Genomic DNA, 23,439 nt, shown 5'->3' on the forward strand with positions numbered 1-23,439 from the left:
ATGCTCCATGTTTCTCAAAACGCTTTTGGAGACCCGGTTCTAAGCTGTAAAGCATGCCGCACTGAACGAGGGAGTAATCATCAGCACGCTGCTGCCAAGCGTTCATAACGTCTTGGTTTTCTGGGATTGGTGCATCACCTAGCGGTGCTTCTAAGACATAATCTTTCTTGGCTACTATGAGGATGATCCTCAGGTTCCGGACCCAGTCCGTATAGTTGCTGCCATCATCTTTCAGCTTGGTTTTCTCTAGGAACGCGTTGAAATTGAGGACAACGTTGGCCATTAGATCTACAAGACATAGTGTAAAGATTTTAGACTAAGTTCATGATAATTAAGTTCATCTAATCAAATTATTTAATGAACTCCCACTCAGATAGACATCCCTCTAGTCATCTAAGTGAAACATGATCCGAGTTTAACTAGGCCGTGTCCGATCATCACGTGAGACGGACTAGTCAAGATCGGTGAACATCTCCATGTTGATCGTATCTTCTATACGACTCATGCTCGACCTTTCGGTCCTCCGTGTTCCGAGGCCATGTCTGTACATGCTAGGCTCGTCAAGTCAACCTAAGTGTATTGCGTGTGTTCCGAGGCCATGTCTGTACATGCTAGGCTCGTCAACACCCGTTGTATTCGAACGTTAGAATCTATCACACCCGATCATCACGTGGTGCTTCGAAACAACGAACCTTCGCAACGGTGCACAGTTAGGGTGAACACTTTCTTGAAATTATTATAAGGGATCATCTTACTTACTACCGTCGTTCTAAGCAAATAAGATGCAAAAACATGATAAACATCACATGCAATCAAATGGTGACATGATATGGCCAATATCATTATGCTCCTTTGATCTCCATCTTCGGGGCACCATGATCATCTTTGTCACCGGCATGACACCATGATCTCCATCATCATGATCTCCATCATCGTGTCTTCATGAAGTCGTCACGCCAACGATTACTTCTACTTCTATGGCTAACGCGTTTAGCAACAAAGTAAAGTAATTTACATGGCGTTATTCAATGACACGCAGGTCATGCAAAATAATAAGGACAACTCCTATGGCTCCTGCCGGTTGTCATACTCATCGACATGCAAGTCGTGATTCCTATTACAAGAATATGATCAATCTCATACATCACATATATCATTCATCACATCTTTTGGCCATATCACATCACATAGCACTTGCTGCAAAAACAAGTTAGACGTCCTCTAATTGTTGTTGCAAGTTTTTACGTGGTTTGTAGGTTTCTAGCAAGAACGTTTCTTACCTACGTATGACCACAACGTGATTTGCCAATTTCTATTTACCCTTCATAAGGACCCTTTTCATCGAATCCGTTCCGACTAAAGTAGGAGAGACAGACACCCGCTAGCCACCTTATGCATCTAGTGCATGTCAGTCGGTGGAACCTGTCTCACGTAAGCGTACGTGTAAGGTCGGTCCGGGCCGCTTCATCCTACAATGCCGCCGAAACAAGAAAAGACTAGTAGCGGCAAGAAGAATTGGCAAACTCAACGCCCACAACTGCTTTGTGTTCTACTCGTGCATAGTAACTACGCATAGGCCTGGCTCATGATGCCACTGATGGGAATCGTAGCATAATTTTAAAATTTTCCTACGCTCACCAAGATGCATCTATGGAGTATACTAGCAACGAGGGGAAAGGAGTGCATCTACATACCCTTGTAGATCGCGAGCGGAAGCGTTCCAATGAACGTGGATGACGGAGTCGTACTCGCCGTGATCCAAATCACTGATGACCGAGTGCCGAACGGACGGCACCTCCGCGTTCAACATACGTACGGTGCAGCGACGTCTCCTCCTTCTTGATCCAGCAAGGGGGAAGGAGAGGTTGATGGAGATCCAGCAGCACGACGGCGTGGTGGTGGATGTAGCGGGTCTCGGCAGGGCTTCGCCGAGCTTCTGCGAGACGGAGAGGTGTAGCAAGGGAGGAGGGAGGCGCCCAAGGCTGTGTGTTGCTGCCCTCCCTCCCCCCTTTATATAGGCCCCCTGGGAGGGGGGGCGGCGGCCAAAGCCCATCTAGGGCAAGGGGCGGCGGCCGGGGGGTGCCTTGCCCCCCCAGGCAAGTGGGAAACCCCCCACCCTAGGGTTTGCAACCCTAGGCGCAGGGGGAAAGGCCCATGGGGGGGCGCCCAGCCCACTAGGGGCTGGCTCCCTTCCCACTTCAGCCCACGGGGCCCTCCGGGATAGGTGGCCCCACCCGGTGGACCCCCGGGACCCTTCCGGTGGTCCCGGTACAATACCGGTAACCCCCGAAACTTTCCCGGTGGCCGAAACTTGACTTCCTATATATAATTCTTCACCTCCGGACCATTCCGGAGCCTCTCGTGACGTCCGGGATCTCATCCGGGACTCCGAACAACTTTCGGGTTTCCGCATACACATATCTCTACAACCCTAGCGTCACCGAACCTTAAGTGTGTAGACCCTACGGGTTCGGGAGACATGCAGACATGACCGAGACGCCTCTCCGGTCAATAACCAACAGCGGGATCTGGATACCCATGTTGGCTCCCACATGTTCCACGATGATCTCATCGGATGAACCACGGTGTCGAGGATTCAATCAATCCCGTATGCAATTCCCTTTGTCAATCGGTATGTTACTTGCCCGAGATTCGATCGTCGGTATCCCAATACCTTGTTCAATCTCGTTACCGGCAAGTTTCTTTACTCGTACCGCAATGCATGATCCCGTGGCTAACGCCTTAGTCACATAGAGCTCATTTTGATGATGCATTACCGAGTGGGCCCAGAGATACCTCTCCGTCACACGGAGTGACAAATCCCAGTCTCGATCCGTGCCAACCCAACAGACACTTTCGGAGATACCCGTAGTGCACCTTTATAGTCACCCAGTTACGTTGTGACGTTTGGCACACCCAAAGCACTTCTACGGTATCCGGGAGTTTGCACGATCTCATGGTCTAAGGAAAAGATACTTGACATTGGAAAAGCTCTAGCAAACGAAACTACACGATCTTTTATGCTATGCTTAGGATTGGGTCTTGTCCATCACATCATTCTCCTAATGATGTGATCCCGTTATCAACGACATCCCATGTCCATAGTCAGGAAACCATGACTATCTGTTGATCAACGAGCTAGTCAACTAGAGGCTTACTAGGGACACGTTGTGATCTATGTATTCACACATGTATTACGATTTCCGGACAATACAATTATAGCATGAACAATAGACAATTACCATGAACAAAGAAATATAATAATAACCATTTATTATTGCCTCTAGGGCATATTTCCAACACTACCACGCCCGGTCAATGCCGTTGTCCGTCCGTCTGCCGCCATTAAACAGGCTCGCCGGCCGAGAAACCCACTCCAGCGCCACGCATTGACGCACCCGGACGCCTCGCCTCATCTGAATCCGCTATATAAAGGCGGCCACACCCGGCTAACTCCACACCACAACATAAGCCCCTCCACATCCTCCTTCCCTAGCACTGCATACACCATAACCGCCAATGGGAAAGCATTGTGGGAAAGTCTGTCGCCAAAGATGAAGCATGTGTTGGCCACCCTTGCTGCCGCCTGGCATAGCCGCTGTGCCAGGTGGATCGAGGCTGGCTTGCCGGCCAGCTCACCCATGGTCTTCGACGACGAGGACAACACCACGATGGAGACATGCTCCGACGACTCTGCCCCGGCTCTCGCACCTCCTATGCACGCTGGCTTCACAAAATGGAGCGGGCGTAGTTCAACGCCTTCATGGCGGAGGTGCAGCCTGCGTCGACGCTTTGTTGGCGTTCCAGCAGGCGCAGGAGGAACAGTGGTACAACTTGTTCCTCCTGGAGTAGCACCGGCCGCGACGAACCCAAATTTCTTGGCGGAGCAGCGTGCCATCTACGATGTTGTCCGCTCTCAAGCCGTCACTCGCCAGGAAGCGGCAGCCGAGGAGGCGCAGCTGCAGGCGATCACGAAAAAGAACATCGCTAGCTGCGCCTCCTACGCGCCGCCGACGAACCATCAACCGGCCCGATGGGATGACGATAGCCAAGGCGCCACCATTTCCCTCATGGACCTCACGTCGGCTGGCGACGGACTCCTCTGAGGATGAGTAGGTATGGTAGGCAGCGGGGCCTGGTGTCCCATGTGGGCCGGTCCGTCTCCCGTGTTCTACTCTTCCCCGCCGGAGACCGCATCTTCACTACATCGGTCTTATCGCCGGTGCTCTTGGAGAGGACGGAAGGAGGACTTGGACATTGGCGGCCGCCGTCGTATGATAGGTTTAGGGGCGGGTCTTTTTTTCTTCTAAATGTTCGGAATGTAGTTAAAAAAATCTGCCTTTTTTTACGAAATCCGTTATGTTTGTACGAAATCCGGCCGTGATTGCACAAATTTCATCCGGTTTGTTGAAAAAGAATTTGAAATGTATACGGCTAGTGTCGGATGTCGACCTCCCGCATTTATGCCCGCAGACTGGTCCCGCTGTCCGCGAACGGATGCGGGAGAAAATTAATTGAAGATGCGCCAAGAAAAACAAAGGAAACGATCCAGCAAGAAAATCCATGTAACTTATCTATTACTATGGACACAATAACACGCAGAGTCAACTAGTATCATATCATCACAAGCATATTTCTTTCTTGATGCTAACACACGCACAAATCAAAACAGGAGAGGTCGCACCCCCGCGATAACGATTTGATGCCCCTGGCCAAATATCATCACAAGCATAGCATATTGCTGGAAGGAAGAAATCGGGGTGGGCTGGGTTGGGTTCCGCGGGGAACAATCTGGAGACACGGCGCACGTGAACGGCCAGGCACATCATGTGCGTGCGGTGCGGTGCGGGACGGCTTCCAGCTCCATTGCCGCTAGAAAAAAAATAATATTTTTCGATTTGAGTACCACTGGTGCTGGACACCGATCGCCAACGCCAAGCAACCGCGCCAACGTCGCCACCACTACTGGCCTACCGCCAACGTTTCGCGCCTAGGGTAGCCAGCAGGAAGGCGGTGCGCAATAAATAAATTTATTATACGAACGGGCCCCCTTTCGCAAAAATAAAAAATAAAAAATGGAGGCAGAGAAAAATAATGCGATGGGGGCGAGAGACGTGGTCCACCTGCCCAGCCGGGCGCCAACTCAGGCGGGAGCGGTTGGTATATCAGTGGTGGCCGAGGCGGTCAGCACCGCTCGCATCGCATTGCCGCGCCTTCCCTTCATTCCCACCCGCCTACTTCACGCGCACCAACCACCCCCTCCGCTGCTTCAGTTCGTCCGCTCCATCCATCCCGTTTCTATTCCGAGTGGACGCCAGGCGCATAGGTATATTTGGCTGTAGAGAGCCTGATTTAGAAGATAGGAGCACATCTTTGAGAGGGAGGAGCATGCCGACGGGAACCATGAGGAGGATGTTCGTCGAGTCGTCCTCGTCCTCCTCCGGGAGCGGCAGGGAGGCGGAGCCGGCGGTGGTGCTGTGCGCGCCCCGGCCCCGCAGGGTCCACGCCCAGCCCTGCAGCGCCGACCTCATCCTCGGCCCCCCGCCCTTCCTGCTCAACGCCTCCTCCGGCAGCATAAAGGTACCGTCCGTCCTCCCGATTCCCAACCACTTCTTGGAAGAAAATTTCCATGCTCTTTTGTTTCTTGGCAGAGATCTGCTCTCGAATTTTTGTCTTACAAGAATCTCTTTCTTATTGCAGCAGAGACAAGGGAAGAGCAAAACGCGGGAGGAGGACGACGAGTCGGAGGAGGAGGGGGAGGGGGGCTGGGCGCTGTTCGGCGGCTCGCCGCCGGCGCGCGCGGACAACCCGCTCGTCCACGACCCCCACTTCCTGCTCAACCAGCGCCCCCACGCCGCCGCGGAATTCAACCTCGCGGCGGTTTTTGACCACCACCTCCACCACCACAGCCGCAACCACCACCACGCCCCAACCACATATAGCAATAGCGGCAATAGCCACAGTTTTGCCCCGTCGTACACGCACGCCGCGCCGGCGGTGAGGATCCAGGGGTTCGACGTCGCCGCCTGCCGGGGCTCCCACGCCAGCAACGGCGGAGGCCGCGTGCTCTCCGCCCGCGCATGAGCCTGAGCCCCAGCCCGAGCCGAGCAGACCCGCAAGGGAGAAGCCACCCACCACCGTCGTCCTCACCGACCTTGTACAGTTTTCCGCCGGCCGCCGCGTATGTACGTATGTACGTACGTACGTCTAGTGTACTAGCAGTATCACCATATGCTACGTGTGTTCCTTGTGGTATATACATACATACGGGTTTACGTGATGAATTAACATGAGATGGGTAGCCAGGGTCTCCTAAGACTAAGTAAGTTTAATTAAGAGTAGTAGAAGAAGAATGATCATCATCAGCAGCATACACAAAGAGAGGATCTCTATTTTTACCTTTTTTTCGAGTTAGTAGTTTTTTGTGTGTCAGCAAGTGTTGTGTAGATATCATGAGCGTTAATCTTGTTCTAAGAAGGGTCGGTCTTTTGTTCCCAGGATGAACATGAAAGATGGCCTGTGCAGTTGTGCTGGGCCATCGTCGTGTTCATCGCACCGCCATGTAACCATGGTTGTATTTGTAAAAAAGAGAATGGAAGGAAGAAGAAAGAAGAAAGTGTGTACATACATAGACATGTTGGTTATGCAGCTGTACCATGTAATGGAATTGCATCAAGTTGATTCAATAATTTCTCCTGAGTTTTGCACCCTTGTTTCAGATCAGAAACTCCTTCATGTTGCCTTTGGTGTGTGTGTGTTGTGGGGAACCTCCTCAGATGCAAGGGAAACCTTTTGTTTTGCTTGTTGTTGCCAAGGTTTCGGGCGATGGATTCGAGCAAACAGGCAGCAATCAGGGCGGGGAGGTGCGGTCCTGCCGGCGGTGGTTGCGAGTAGTAGTACAGTGAGATGAGATGGGATGAAATCCCATGATTCCATCTCGTCCTTGGCCTGGTCCCGGGCACGGCCAGGGTGAGCTGTTGGTTGGTTCGACCCCGATTTTCCCCGGGCAGGCAGATGCACATGCGAGATGCGACTTTTGGACGCGAGCTGCCGCTGCCCCGTTGCTTCCCCGGACGGCAAAGGGTGGGAAACGCCGTAGCAAGTAGACAGAGAGGCCGCGTCATTGACCGCCTCCCTCTCGCCCACCTCTCAAGTGGGGGCATCGTGGCGTGGCGGCCTCTTTCCTCGCGTCGTTCCCATCCATCGTCCATCCGTTCGTTCCACGGGCGCGGACCGCGACCCGTTCGTTCGCTCGCCCGTGCGTGCGAGCGACGCGCACGCAACCACGTAGCCGCCTTGGTCCACTTGGCCTCTGCCGTCCGCGTCGTCCCTCACACGCACCGCACCCCCCCTTTTTTTTCTACTCCCTCCCGAATAATTCACCCATCATGGGGCCCTCACCTCACGTTGCAAAAATGGGAACCGGCTGCTCCGCCTACGTGCGCGCGTACGACCGGACCGGCGCGCGGCCGTCGCTGTCGCCGTATCGCGCTCGCATTCGCCGACTGTTCGTGTCGTGTGATCCGAGGGATGGGCCAGCGGCCGGCCGCGAAGTTTCCCAGAAACTTATCAGACTCCCGTGCCGAGGCAAGCAAAGGCAAAGGCAAAGGCCCGGGGCGACGTCGACACTTTATATTAGACTCGGCAGCTGATTGACAGCCGAGTCGTCTCGTAGTCTCGTAGTGGTAGCGGGACACCACCACCGGACGAAGGAAGCCTTGTTGTGTACTGTCACTTGCGGTGGTGGTGAGTGGTGGTTTTGGCGTGCCGTCAAGGGGCGCCTGCTCCTTTGTTCCGCTCTGCTTGGATGGAACCCCGGCATCGGGCTCGACTCTCTCCTCCGGTTTTGTTGTTTCCGGGGCCGTTTGGTTCCTTGTGAACACTCACTGCTTCGTGTTTCTGGTGGTGGTAGAGCACACTCGGACGCTGACGGATGGAGCTCGTTTGTGGCGCCTCCGGGGTTCCCACCCGTCTTCGACAACCGGAGCTCACTCGGGTCACTCGTTTACCTCTGTAAGCGTGTGTTTGGCAGCAAGGTATCTTGGGGTTCTTCCGGGAGTCACGAGGTAATTCGATAAGATTTCTGCTGCGCTCGTTAAAGGATGCTGGGAAATTTGGCAAGGAACGCTAGATCCCGGGATGAACGGGATTCCAATATTATTCTTTTAAAGAAAGTCAGCTCGTTTGTGGGATCGGTTCTCCTCGTTTGCGGTGAGCTCATGTAAGAGCATCTACAGCGGGACTTAACAAATCCGGCCTCCTATTCGTCCGCATCCGGACGAGCCCTTCATATCTTGTACTCGGCCGCTGACGGATGGACCTCATTTGTGGCGTCTGCGAAGATCCCGTCCGTCCTGCACAACCGGAGCTCGCTCGGGTGTCACACTCATCTACCCATAAGCGTGGGTTTGGCAGCAAGGTATCTTGGTTTTTTATTTTTCAGGAGTCATGAAGTAATCCGATGAGATTTCTGCCCTCGGTAAAGACCCCGGGAAATTTGGTTAGGAGTGGGCTAGATCCCGGGACGAACGGGATTCCGATATTATTTTAGAGAAAGCCAGCTCATTTGTGGGACCGGTTCTCCTCGTCTCCGGTGATCTCATGTAAGAGCATCTCTAGTCGGACTTCACAAATCCGGTTCTTATACGTCCGCATCCGAACGAGCTCTTCATATCTCGTACTCGGCCGCTGACGGATGGACCTCATTTGTGGCGTCTGTGAAGTTCCCGTCTGTCCTGCACAACCGGAGCTCACTCGGGTGTCACACTCATCTACCCATAAGCGTTTGTTTGGCAGCAAGGTATCTTGTTTTTTTTATTTTCGAGGAGTCACGAAGTAATCGGATGAGATTTTTTGCGCTCGGCAAAGACCCGGGAAATTTGGTTAGGAGTGGGCTAGATTCCGGGACGAACGGGATTCCGGTATTCTTTTAGAGAAAGTCAGCTTGTTTGTGGGACCGGTTCTCCTCGTCTCCGGTGATCTCATGTAAGAGAATCTCTAGTCGGACTTGACAAATCTGGTTCTTATACGTCCGCATCCGAACGAGCTCTTCATATCTCGTACTCGGCCGCTGACAGATGGAACTCATTTGTGGCGTCTGCGAAGTTCCCGTCCGTCCTGCACAACCGGAGCTCGCTCGGGTGTCACACTCATCTACCCATAAGCGTGTGTTTGGCGGCAAGGTATCTTGGTTTTTTTATTTTCCAGGAGTCACGAAGTCATCCGATGAGATTTCTGCCCTCGGTAAAGACCCCGGGAAATTTGGTTAGGAGTGGGCTAGATCCCGGGACGAACGGGATTCCGGTATTATTTTAGAGAAAGTCAGCTCATTTGTGGGACCGGTTCTCCTCGTCTCCGGTGATCTCATGTAAGAGCATCTCTAGTCAGACTTCACAAATCCGGTTCTTATGCGTCCGCATCCGAACGAGCTCTTCATATCTCGTACCTGGCCGCTGACGGATAGACCTCATTTGTGGTATCTGCGAAGTTCCCGTCCGTCTTGCACAACTGGAGAACACTCGGGTGTCACACTCATCTACACATAAGCGTGTGTTTGGCAGCAAGGTATCTTGTTTTTTTTTATTTTCGAGGAGTCACAAAGTAATCCGATGAGATTTTTGCGCTCGGCAAAGACCCGGGAAATTTGGTTAGGAGTGGGCTAGATTCCGGGACGAACGGGATTCCGGTATTCTTTTAGAGAAAGTCAGCTTGTTTGTGGGACCGGTTCTCCTCGTCTCCGGTGATCTCATGTAAGAGAATCTCTAGTCGGACTTGACAAATCTGGTTCTTATACGTCCGCATCCGAACGAGCTCTTCATATCTCGTACTCGGCCGCTGACAGATGGAGCTCATTTGTGGCGTCTGCGAAGTTCCCGTCCGTCCTGCACAACCGGAGCTCGCTCGGGTGTCACACTCATCGACCCATAAGCGTGTGTTTGGCGGCAAGGTATCTTGGTTTTTTATTTTCCAGGAGTCACGAAGTAATCCGATGAGATTTCTGCCCTCGGTAAAGACCCCGGGAAATTTGGTTAGGAGTGGGCTAGATCCCGGGACGAACGGGATTCCGGTATTATTTTAGAGAAAGTCAGCTCATTTATGGGACCGGTTCTCCTCGTCTCCGGTGATCTCATGTAAGAGCATCTCTAGTCAGACTTCACAAATCCGGTTCTTATGCGTTTGCATCCGAACGAGCTCTTCATATCTCGTACCTGGCCACTGACGGATGGACCTCATTTGTGGCGTCTGCGAAGTTCCCGTCCGTCTTGCACAACTGGAGAACACTCGGGTGTCACACTCATCTACACATAAGCGTGTGTTTGGCAGCAAGGTATCTTGGTTTTTTACTTTCCAGGAGTCATGAAGTAATCCGATGAGATTTCTGCCCTCGGTAAAGACCCTGGGAAATTTGGTTAGGAGTGGGCTAGATCCCGGGACGAACGGGATTCCGGTATTATTTTAGAGAAAGTCAGCTCGTTTGTGGGACCGATTCTCCTCGTCTCCGGTGATCTCATGTAAGAGCATCTCTAGTCGGATTTCACAAATCCGGTTCTTGTGCGTCCGCATCCGAACGAGCTCTTCATATCTCGGACTCGGCCGCTGACGGATGGACCTCATTTGTGGCGTCTGCGAAGTTCCCATCCGTCCTGCACAACCGGAGCTCACTGGGGTGTCACACTCATCTACCCATAAGCTTGTGTTTGGCGGCAAGGTATCTTGGTTTTTATTTTCCACGAGTCACGAAGTAATCCGATGAGATTTCTGCGCTCGGTAAAGACCCCGGGAAATTTGGTTAGGAGTGCTAGATCCCGGGACGAACGGGATTCCGATATTATTTTAGAGAAAGTCAGCTCCTTTGTGGGATCGGTTCTCCTCATCTGCGGTGAGCTCATGTAAGAGTATCTACAGCGGGACTTAACAAATCCGGCCTCCTATACGTCCGCATCCAGACTACGGACGGGCCCATCATATCTCGTACTCAGCCACTGACGGATGGAGCTCATTTGTGGCGTCTGCGAAGTTCCCGTCCGTCCTGCACAACCGGAGCTCACTCGGGTGTCACACTCATCTACCCATAAGCATGGGTTTGGCAGCAAGGTATCTTGGGTTTTTCTTCCAGCAGTCACGAGGTAATCTGATGAGATTTCTGCACTCACTAAAGGATCCAGAAAATTTGGTTCAGAATGCTAGATCCCGGGAGGAACGGGATTCTTTTTTTTAGATCATCAGGAGGGCTCAGCCCCCAGTTCCATTTAACCAATGAAACCAGAAGCTCTTGTTACATCACGCTCTATCACTAGCATGTCCAGGGGAAAAAGGGAAACAACAACAACAGAACAGGAAAGCGTAAAGTTGCCGATCACCAGGCTTTAGTGATATGGTTCCAAGAGGTGGGGGAGAACCTTTGTGGGTTTGGTTCTCCTCCGCCTCGATGATCTTATGCCCAGGGGTGGGGGAGAGCATTGGGTAGTAGTGGCCGACTTTTTCTTTTCTTTCAAGGACACACTGTGGAGAGATGTATTGGCATCGCGCAAGAAGAACCAAGTGGTTGATACAACGCCTTTGAGATCACCGCGTTAACACAACTTACCTTGTTCACCCTCAAGCAATGAATAGAAAGGGTACATAGAGCTCAAGCACGGTGTCATGATCAATACCATAAAACCAAGGAAGCACAACTACAACTTCAGTTCCGACTAGATCAACATACCATTCCCACTATGCGCCTAGAAATCGATGAGTGAACAACAAAAACCACCAAGACCCGAACAAAACGTATTCCAAGAGGCATTCACGACAATATATATTGCACCCAAAACATGCTCAAACAATAACCATCATCGAAACGAGACACTACCCCAAGCCTCACCATAGAGACTGATGAGGCCGCCACCTTCAGCTTCCACTATAGTAGAAGCACACTCGCTAACAGATGGAGTTCATTTGTGGTGCCTGCAGAATTCTCGTCGGTCCTGCACAACCTTTGCTCACTCGGGACACTCATCTGCCTATAAGTGTGAGTTTGGCAACAAGGTACCTTAGATTTTTTTATTCAGGAATCGCATGGAGATAAGATTTCTACGGTCGGTAGGAGCATCTAGTACCGAACCCGTCAAAATAGCCGGGTTATGAAATTGTCATACAACCGGACACCCTATACCCAACCCAAATGTTCGAACTGTCTAGCACCTCTAATTCCCAGCCCACATATGAACTGTCTCGTCCGCATCGTCGCCACTGGAACCCCGCCGCCATCCCCAACCCATTGCACTGCCATCAGAGGCCCCAATCCACGACACCGTCATTTGTGCCACCACCAAACGCCGCCCTGTACATCCAGCTCCTCTGGACATACACCTCGCCCTCTGTATGTTTGATGAAATGTCTAAGCAATTTTTTAATTCTTTTGCTCGGTGGTAGGCAAATGATGAATTCGCCGGATGATGACTATGGGAACAAGGACCTCGAAGAATTCATATACAGAGAGTTAGTTGATTCGTCGGATTTGAATGATGAAGATACTGAAATGATGACAATGTGCATCCAAGAAGAAATGGAGAAGCAAGAGGAGCATGTTCTAAACTTCAAGGGTTCAATAAACGATGGGAGAGTTGTTCCCCGGGATAGGATCGCTGGCGCACGACTTCTCTACAAGGACTACTTCACAGTGGACCTAACGTACCATGATGTTTTTTTGACTTCGCTACCGCATGAGCGGAAAGTTGTTCTCGCGCTTAGTGAATGTCCTAGAGGAGACTAATGACTACTTCAAGCCCAGAAAGGACTGTTGCAAACAACTTTCCTTCTCTCCTTTGGGGAAATGCATGGCTGCTCTCGGGATAGTTACTTATGGTAAAGCCGTAAATGCCATTGATGTTGAAATCTTGATGGGAAAGATCACATGCCTTGGGACTACGGTGAAATTTGCCCGCAACATGATGAAGGTGTTTGGACCGGAGCAGCTGAGAGAGAAAATTGTTGGGGACACCAATTTTTTTGGCAATTGAAGCATCAAGAGGTGTCGCATGTATCTTCGGTTTAGTTGATTGCATACATTGCCAATGAAAAACTGGTCCAAAAGGTCTGCGCACGCATTACCAAAGTAACACCAAAAAGGCCACCATCATAATTGACGAAGTGGCATCAAAGGACTTGTGGATTTGTCATGCTTTTTCTAACAGGCGTGGTTCTTATAATGACATCGATATGCTCTAGCGATCTCCTTTGTTCAAGAGACTTTATGATGGGGATGCTCCGGCGTGCAACTACACCGTCAACGGGCACAACTTTAAAATTGGATACTATCATCTCTACTCCTAATGGAGCAGTTGGGTGGATTGCGTCCAGGGTTTATTTCATCCCACTACTTTCATCCGGTTTATTTTCGATCGGTTATTTTTCGTCCCTCCCACCCCACCCACGCACGCACCCCCCCCCCAAAAATCACCCCGCACAAACACCTCTCCTTGCGATCGGCTAAATGTGGCTGCCCTCGTGCGATCCCGATCCCCTCGACTAAACACCCCGTTGAGCGCCGCCGAGGGGATCAGGAATGGCCCTGTCGTTCCCGATCTCTTCGTCCCCGTCCCCGTCGAGCGCCGCCGCCCTCTCCCCGACCCGGATCGACGCCCCATCTTCTGGCCTATCTCTTCCTGAAGTCGTCGTGTTGGTGGTCAGGGCCCGATCTGACCCCAGGGAGTTCGGGTTGAACTTTGAAACGCCCGACGCCGAGTCCTGGGTGCATGGTGGCGCCTTCTTCTTCAAGCTTCCCAGCATGTCGTACTCTCTATCCCTCGTCTCTTTCTCTCGGCGGTGTGTGTTGATCAAGGGCAGCAGTGTTGGACCCAGGGCAGCAGCGTCGGCGACCCATGTATCTTCTTCTCCCGATCCTTCTCCCTCTCTCTAATCTGCAACGACACATGATGTCGATGACATCAGTTCATAATGGAATTGTCAGAAATCCACAATTGCGATAAAACTTGGCACATTGTGATAATTTGATGTTTGAGTTTGAATGAAACAAGTTAAGTCGTCATGTGTATTGGCTTTATGGTGGGTGATGCGGGTTCCAGGCTACAACTAATATAGAGCATTACTTATCAGGTTCATTGGAGATCGGAGTTGTCCCTTCACTCTTGATCAACAACCAGATATTGGCAAGCTGGAGTTATCCATGGATGCATGGAAAAGATTATTCATTGTTGTGATATCCATATATGTAGGATTAAATTCATCGGAATTATGAGCTATGTCACACTTTGCAGAGTACAGAGCACCACTAGGGAAAACCTTATACACAGAATCTTACCAGCAGATCGGGTTTAAAATAAGATGCTACTACTACTTAGTAGTAGCGCGTGTAAAAAAACGGCGCGACTGCTACCCACGTAGCAATAGCGCGTGAGCGAAAAACGGCGCTACTACTACAAATGCCACAACGTTGCCGCCAGAGTAGGTTTAGTAGTAGCGCTTGTTTTCTAAGAGCTTTACCGCTATTGAACTTAGCAGCAACGCTTTTCGCCCACCCTCGCTGCTGCTAAGTTTAGTCCACTCGTTGCAACTATTTAGTCCCACCTCGCTCCGCGAACAGGGTGTGTTTACTTACCTCTAAGCATGTGTTTACTTACCTCTAAGTGTGTGTTTGGCAGCAAGGTATCTTGGGGTTCTTCTTCCGGGAGTCACGAGGTAATCCGATAAGATTTCTGCGCTTGGTAAAGGATCCAGAAATTTTAGTCCACTCGTTGCAACTAATTTAGTCCTACCTCGCTCCGCGAATAGGGTGTGTTTACTTACCTCTAAGCATGTGTTTACTTACCTCTAAGTGTGTTGGGGATATAACTACTATTGTAACCCGCCCAGGAGGGGCCGGGTTACGCTATGGCAATTCATCATATGAAGCCCAATATCAAGCTTGAAGATGGCGGTTCAATAAAGGACCTAAAGCCCGTAGGCGACTTAAGGCCCGTAGTGATAAACCGCCGTAATGGCATGACTTGTGTTGTAAGGCAAGATTAACTAGTCACCGAGCCGGACACTGTTTATGAGCCGGCCGGGACTCTGTAGGCCGCGGGGCGTCAACCCGTGTATATAAGGGGACGACCCGCCGGCGGCTTAGGGCAAGTAACATCAAATCGGTAGCCAGGCATAGCGGATTCGCTCCTTGGTCATTGAAACCCTAGTAATTCCACCTCAACTGGAGTAGGCTTTTACCTTCACAGTAAGGGGCCGAACCAGTATAACCCTCGTGTCCTTTGTCCCGCTTTAACCCCTTTAAGCTTCCTAGTTGCGATGGCTCCACGACTAAGTCATTTCACGAGGACATCTGCCATGACTATTCCATGACAGTTGGCGCCCACCGTGGGGCCGACGCACGGTGGATTTGAGTTCTTGAAGGGCAGCTTCGAAGGGCTCAAGGATACGCTGTGGGCCGGATGACCAAGAGTCGTCGCGGCAAGCTCTACATCGACGACGCAGGCTGGGGCCCCGACGCCGGCTCAATCAAGTACGGGTACCGGGTCCCCTTCGGCGGAATCCACATTTTCATTGGCAAGATCGGCGAGTCGGGCCCTGAGCCGGACATCTGCACCGACCTCGTCGAGACGGCTCAGCGTGCGAGACCCGCCGGACTCTGCCTGCCTTGAAGCGTGCTTTCGTGGGATGCATCCACGGAGGACTCTCTGAAGGATCTAGATCTGGCGATGAGACGGCCATCTGCTCTGATGGTGAATCGTCCACAGGTGAGACGGACTCGTTGTATCAACTTCAAGACGGCAGGCTCGGGGGTTGTTCCGATGGCGACAGTATTCCGGACCCTTTTGAGCCGCCAAGCCGGGTTGGAATCTTCATGGCCGGCACGCAACCTGTTCAAAACTCCGCCGCTGGGGCAGGAGGCCCTGTGCACTCGCCGGCTCAGGTGCTGATGGATCTCACGGATAAGATGACTGACCTGTTAACCGCCACGGTCGTCCCAGCGGATCAAGCTCAACATGATGCAGAAGTTGCACAGTTAAAGCTGGATATAGCGCAGGCCAAGGAAGATCTGGCAGCGGAAGGAATCAGGATGGCTGCAGAACGGGCGGCTCTGGACACCCAGACTCAGCTGATTCAGGCGTAGTCTTTCCGGCTCACAATGGATCAGAATGCATCCAATGAGGTCATGAGAAGGAGGCATCAGAAGGCTCAATCTCGGCTCCCTCCGGTTTATGATCCTCGAAACCTCTTCAACACGCCCGGTGCAGGGCCTAGTAACCCGCTAGAAATCACGGCACCCGGGGTTGGAACGCTGGTTCAGCCGCAAGTGATGGGGCCTCCCCGTGTGTTGAGGATATAACCATTAGAGTCACCCGCCCAGGAGGGGCCGGGTTACATCATAATGATCATCACGTGAAGCCCAGTACCAAGCTTGAGGACGGTGGGTCAGTAATGGGCTTAAGACCCGGAGATGGCTTAAGGCCCGTAGTGATAAACCGCCGTTATGGTGAAACTTGTAGTGTAAGGCAAGAATAGTTAAGAGTCCGAGCCGGACACTGTTATAAGCCGGCCGGGACTCTGAGAGCCGCTGGGCGTCAACCTCTCTATATAAAGGGACGACCCGGCGGCGGTTCAGGGACAAGTAAGATCAAATCGATAACCAGGTAGGGCGGTTTAGCTCCTGGTCGTCGAAACCCTAATCAATACAATCTCAACTGGACGTAGGCTTTTACCTTCACTGTAAGGGGCCGAACCAGTATAATCCTCGTGTCCTTTGTCCCGCTTAACCCCTTAAGCTTCCTAGCTGCGATGGCTCCACGACTAAGTCCTTGCACGAGGACATCTGCCGTGATAATTCAACGACAGTTGGCGCCCACCGTGGGGCCAGCGCATGGTGGAATTGAGTTCTTGAAGGGCAGCTTCGAAGGGCTCAAGGGATACGCTGTGGGCCGGATGACCAAGAGTCGTCGCGGCAAGCTCTACATCGACGATGCAAACTGGGGCCCTGACGCCGGCTCAATCGAGTACGGGTACCGGGTCCCCTTCGGCGGAATCCATGTCTTTATTGGCAAGATTGGTGAGCCGGGCCTTGAGCCGGACCTCTGCGCCGATCTCATCAAGATGGCTCAGCGTGCACGACTCGCCCGAACTCCGCCTGCCTTGAAGCATGCTTTCGTGGGATGCGTCCATGGAGGACTCTCTGAAAGATCTGGATCTGGCGAGGAGACGGCCGCTCGCTCTGACGGCGAGTCATCCACAGAGGAGACCGACTCGTTATACCAACTTCAAGATGGCAGGCTCAGGGGTTGTTCCGATGGCAACAGTATTCCGGACCCCTTCGAGCCGCCGAGCCGGGTTGGAATCTTCATGGCTGGCGCACAACCTGTTCAAAACCCCGCCGCCGGGGTAGGAAGCCCTGTGCCCTCGCCGGCTCAGGTGCTGATGGATCTCATAGATAAGATGACGGCCCTGTTAACCGCTACGGTCGCCCCAGCGGATCAAGCTCAGCATGACGCGGAGGTGGCACAGTTAAAGTTGGATCTAGAAAAAGCCAAGGAGGATCTGGCGGCGGAAGGGATCAGGATGGCTGCGGAGAGGGCGGCTCTCGACGCCCAGACTCAGCTGATTCAGGCACAGTCTTTCCGGCTCACGATGGATCAGAATGCGTCCAATGAGGTCATGAGAAGGAGGCATCAAAAGGCCCAATCTCGACTCCCTCCGGTTTACGATCCTCGAAACCTCTTCAACACGCCTGGTGCAGGGCCCAGTAACCCGCCAGAGATCACGACGCCCGGGGCTGGAACGTCAATTCAGCCCCAAGTGATGGGGCCTCATCGGGTGAACGCTGCCCCGCCTCAGTACGTGCCAATACCACCGGGTCATTATGCCAACCCGTTGGAAAACATGGTCGCCGCGGCGGCGCGACTGGTGCCTCTCCCAATCGATGGCGACTCTCCAACGGCGGTTGAAACCCGCCGGGTCAGAGAACTCCTTCAGACGGCTCTGGCGCAGCAGGAGGCATATTCTTATAGCCGGGACAGGATTCATTCAACCCCTCGTCTAGGCCGGAGCCCGAGTTATAGCAGACACATGGTCTCAGCGACCGGCTCAAGCAATGTCCGATGCCATGACTTGCCTCCTGGCCACGGCCCGGCTCATAACGGAGCCTTTCACGTGGTAGACCAAGACAGAGCACGGCAAGAGGCGGAGCAGGCGCCTCAGTTGACAGCTTACCAGCCACCCCCGGCTTATCCGACGGCTTCTGTCGATGCGGGTATACCAACAAGGACTGGAGGTGTCCCTTCTCTGGTGCCGGCTCTCCGCAATGAACGCCTGCCCAAGGATTTCAAAGGGCCTAGGAAGGTGCCTAATTACACGGCTGATTTAAAACCCAGAGCATGGATCGAGAGTTACGAGATGGCCATGGAGTTGCTGGAGGTCAGTGAAGCAGCAATGGCCAAGTACTTCACCATGATGTTAGATGGGACTGCCCGCACTTGGTTGAAGGGACTGCCGCCTAACTCTATCGGGTCTTGCGCTGAGCTAAAAGCCTGGTTCATCCAAAACTTTAAAGATACATGTAGGCAATCTATGTCAATTGTGGATTTGACTAACTGCAAGCAGCAGGAGGGTGAGTCTACAACCCATTGGGTTCGCCGGGTCAAGGAGATAATACATTCATCTGATAAGATGGATGCCGGCTCTGCAGTCTTAATGTTGGAGCAGAATTGTCGTTTTGCGCCCCTCAAGATGAAGCTCGGGCGGCTCAAGCGCGACTGCAATGATATGGGTACGCTGATGGCGGCTCTGGTCAAGTACGCCGATTCTGATAGTACCAAGGATCCCGCGTCGGATGATGAAAGGACAGGGAAGGGAAAACGGAATGGCAATGGCAAGGGCCCCCAGCATAACCCGGCGAACCAGGGAGGTAACAAGCGTAAGGCTGATGGCAGTATGGAGTTTGTGGACAACGCCAATTCACAGGGTAACAACCACCGGCGTAAGGTTAGACCACCTCCCCGAGCCGGCGGGTCAGGCCCGACGCTTGAACAGTTGTTGAATGAGCCTTGCCCAAGGCATGGCTCTAGGGAAAAGCCGGCCACTCATTTATGGAAGGACTGCGCAATCATGAAGGCCTTTAAAAATTCCAATGCTTTCAATGACAACAGTGGCCCGGGCGGCGGCTCAGGTGGTGGCGGCTTTCATGGCCCGGGCGGCGGTTCAAATTCCAATTCTCAGAATGTTCAAGGGGGCTTTAATCAACAGCCCGGCCAGGGTCATCAGCAGCAGCAGCAGGGGGGATACCAAACCAATCCAAAGTAGCTCAATGGTGGACAGTATCATGTGTTTACCACCAGTCTGTGCAAGCGAGATCAGAAGCTTCATAAAAGGGCTGTGAATGCTGTTGAGCCGGCGGTTCCACGCTATTTAAGATGGTCTGAGTAGCCTATTGTGTGGAGTAGGGAAGATCACCCTCCCCGGGTTGATAATCCGGGTCACCTGGCCCTGGTGGTGGCTCCTCAGGTGGGGGGGATATAAATTCACTAAAGTGCTCATGGACGGAGGCAGCAGCATCAACATCCTCTATTATGAGACCTTCCGTCGTATGGGGCTGATTGATAAGAACCTCAGCCAGTCCAATACTGTTTTCCATGGTGTGGTGCCTGGTAAGTCGGCATATCCAGTTGGTAAGATCGAGCTGGAAGTGGCTTTTCGAGATGAGTACAACTACAGGGCGGAAAAATTAACCTTTGAGGTGGTTAAGATAAGAAGTCCGTATCATGCTTTATTTAGGCGGCCGGCTTACGCCAAGTTCATGGCACGACCGTGTTACGTGTATTTGCAGCTCAAAATGCCGGGTCACAATGGGACCATTACGGTTCATGGCAGCCGAAAGATAGCCTTGGAGTGTGAGGAAGGTGACGCGGCTTACGCGGAATCTGTTTGTGCCACAGAGGAGTTGAAGTTTTACAAGGATAATGTTGACCCGGCAGATATGACGTCTTTGAAAAAGCCAACCACGGAGCATGAGCCGGTAATGAAATTTAAATCAGCTGATGAGACTAAACTTGTTGACTTTGTTCCAGGTGACTCATCTCAGCAGTTCAGCATCAGTGCCAATCTGGATCCGAAATAGGAAGGCGCGCTCATCGAGTTCACCCGTGAGAACAGGGACATCTTTGCGTGGAAACCTTCTGACATGCCAGGTGTACCTAGAGAACTCGCTGAGCACACTCTCAACATTGATCCGAGATTTAAGCCGGTCAGGCAATTCCTCCGGCGGTTTAATGAGGAGATGCGGAAAGCCATCGGTGAGGAAGTAGCCCGGCTCTTGGCGGCCAGGTTTATTGTTGAATTTTTTCATCCAGAATGGTTAGCTAACCCGGTGCTCGTGCTCAAGAAGAACGGCACCTGGCGGATGTGTGTGGACTACACGGATTTAAACAAGGCTTGTCCGGCTAATCCTTTTGCTCTCCCCCGTATTGATCAGATTATTGATGCTACGGCGGGTTGTGAGCGCTTAAGTTTTTTGGATGCTTATTCTGGATACCATCAGATTAAAATGGCAGTTAAGGACCAGGAGAAGACGGCGTTCATCACTCCCTTTGGAGCCTTCTGTTATGTGTCTATGCCTTTTGGACTCAAGAGTGCACAGGCGACTTACCAGCGTTGTGTGCAGAATTGTCTTCATAACCAGATTGGGCGCAACGTTCATGCCTATGTGGATGATATTGTGGTTAAGTCCAGGGAGAAGGAGACCTTGGTAGATGATCTTAAAGAAACCTTTGACAATCTCCGGGTTTACAAGATGATGCTTAACCCGGCCAAGTGTGTTTTTGGTGTTCCCGCAGGCAAGCTCTTGGGTTTTCTGGTTTCTCACAGAGGCATTGAAGCTAACCCGGAAAATATCAAAGCAATCACCTCTCTGGCTAAGCCGGCGTGCATAAACGATGTCCAGCGTCTGGCGGGCCGCATCGCTGCCTTGAGCCGGTTTATAAGCCGTTTGGGTGAAAAGGCCATGCCACTGTACTAGTTGATGAAGAAAACAGATGACTTTATCTGGAATGATGCTGCTAATGCTGCTTTTGAGGATTTGAAGAGACAGCTGGCTGAGCCCCCAGTCCTTGCTGCTCCTGTTGACAAGGAGCCCTTATTGCTGTATGTAGCCGCTAACACACGAGCTGTCAGTGTGGCTGTGGTGGTGGAGCGTAAGGAAGCAGGTAAGGAGTATCCGGTTCAGCGGCCGGTTTACTACGTCAGCGAAGTACTCATTGAGTCCAAGCAACGGTATCCACATTGGCAGAAGCTTGTTTATGGGGTATTCATGGCAAGCCGGAAGCTTAAGCATTATTTCCAGGGTCACCCTATCACTGTGGTTAGTTCTGCTCCCCTGGGAGATATCATCCAAAACAGAGAAGCCACAGGAAGAGTGGCTAAGTGGGCTATAGAACTTGGGCCTCATGGTCTGAAATACGTGCCACACACTGCTATCAAATCTCAAGCATTGGTGGATTTCATCAACGATTGGACAGAGCTGCAGGTGCCTGAAGAGAAGCCGGATAATACATACTGGACTATTCACTTCGACGGGTCTAGGCAATTGGAAGGCTCAGGGGCTGGAGTTGTATTAACTTCCCCTCGAGGTGACAAGTTTTGCTATGTGCTACGGTTGATGTTTCCCTGTACTAACAATGCGGCTGAGTACGAGGCCTTGCTCCATGGTCTTCGGATGGCTAAGGAGATGAGATTGAGCCGGGTAAGGTGCTTTGGCGACTCAGATTTAGTGGCCCAACAAGTGTCAGAAAGTGGGATTCCAAGGACCCTCTCATGGCGGCTTATCGCCGTGAAGTTGATGCCATTGCCGGACATTTTCAGGGTTAGCAAGTAGAGCACATCGATCGCAGGAAGAACGAGGCGGCTGATGCATTAAGCCGGCTGGGCTCTCAGCGAAAGCTGGTGCCGCCTAATACTTTCTTGGACATTTTGCATAACCCTTCTGTTAAGTTGCCTACAGAGGAAGACTTGGCTGTTCCTGACCCGGAGGCACAGTTGGTGGCGGCTCTCCACATTACCCCAGACTGGACAATACCATACTTGGCTTACATGACCCGGGGAGAATTGCCTGAGGATGAAACTTTGGCCAGACAAATAACCCAGCGGTCTAAGTCAATGATAATTATCAATGGCGAGCTGCATCGTTGCAGTGTCACTGGAACTTTCCAGCGTTGTGTTTCCCCTGAGGAAGGTCAAGAAATTTTACGTGAAATTCATGAGGGGGATTGTGGCCATCATGCCGGCTCAATATCCCTTGTGGCCAAGGCTTTTCGTCATGGTTTTTATTGGCTGACGGCTCATGCTGATGCAGAGGATTTGGTCAGTAAATGTGACGGTTGCCAGAGGTTCTCGCGACGGGCTCATGTGCCGGCTCAAGAATTGAGGATGATTCCAATTACTTGGCCATTTGCGGTCTGGGGGCTTGATATGGTTGGGCCTTTTAAAAGATCCAAGGATAAGAAGACCCACCTCTTGGTGGCGGTCGACAAGTTCACAAAGTGGGTTGAAGTAGAGCCAGTTAGTAAGTGTGACGCAGCCACAGCGGTTCAGTTCATGAAGAGGGTGTTATTTCGCTTTGGTTTTCCACACAGCATTATAACTGACAATGGTACCAATCTGTCTAAAGGCGCCATGGAGGAGTTTTGTCAACGAGAGCATATTCGGCTTGATGTTTCATCAGTGGCTCACCCTCAATCCAATGGTCAAGCTGAGAGAGCCAATCAGGAAATCTTGAAGGGCATCAAGCCCCGGCTTTTGGTCCCTTTGCAACGGACGCCGGGTTGTTGGGTGGAGGAGTTACCCTCCGTGTTATGGAGCATCAATACTACTCCTAACAGGTCTACGGGTTACACACCTTTCTTCATGGTTTATGGAGCGGAGGCGGTCCTCCCTAGCGACATCCGTCATGACTCGCCTCGAGTGGCGGCTTATGTTGAGGCAGATAATGAGCGGGCGCGCCAAGATGCTCTTGACTTGTTGGACGAACAGCGTGATGTGGCAGCAGCTCGCTCGGCGATTTACCAACAAGACCTGCGCCGCTATCACAGCCGCCGGGTTAAGTCCAGGATCGTCCAGGAAGGTGATCTGGTGCTCCGGCTCATCCAAGATCAAACAGATGCACACAAGTTATCCCCGCCTTGGGAAGGGCCCTTTGTGGTCAGCAAGAACTTGTACAACGGGTCATACTACCTTATCGATGTTCGGGAGCACAAAGATTCACGTAAGTCGGAGGAAGAGACCCGTCGGCCGTGGAACATAGCTCAGCTTCGGCCTTATTACACTTGAGCCACCGGCTCTCATAATGTACATATTTCTATAGCCATGTATATATTATGATAAATAATAAAGCAGGACCTCTGTCCTTTTCTCCTCCAAAGGTAAATGTGTTATTTCCATTACAACATTACATGGTCACTT

General features: G+C 51.9%; 1 protein-coding gene across 1 annotated transcript; it reads left to right on the forward strand.

The window, feature by feature from the left end:
* The first annotated feature begins 5,130 nt into the window (after nt 1-5,130).
* LOC109757220 (uncharacterized) lies at nt 5,131-6,689 on the forward strand. Its single transcript, XM_020316073.4, has 2 exons — nt 5,131-5,580; nt 5,701-6,689. The coding sequence occupies exons 1-2, from the start codon at nt 5,389-5,391 to the stop codon at nt 6,082-6,084; spliced, it is 576 nt and encodes a 191-aa protein (XP_020171662.1). The 5' UTR covers nt 5,131-5,388; the 3' UTR covers nt 6,085-6,689.
* The last annotated feature ends 16,750 nt before the right edge of the window (nt 6,690-23,439 follow it).

Source organism: Aegilops tauschii, chromosome 3, assembly GCF_002575655.3.
Source record: "Aegilops tauschii subsp. strangulata cultivar AL8/78 chromosome 3, Aet v6.0, whole genome shotgun sequence".
Taxonomy (NCBI): domain Eukaryota; kingdom Viridiplantae; phylum Streptophyta; class Magnoliopsida; order Poales; family Poaceae; genus Aegilops; species Aegilops tauschii.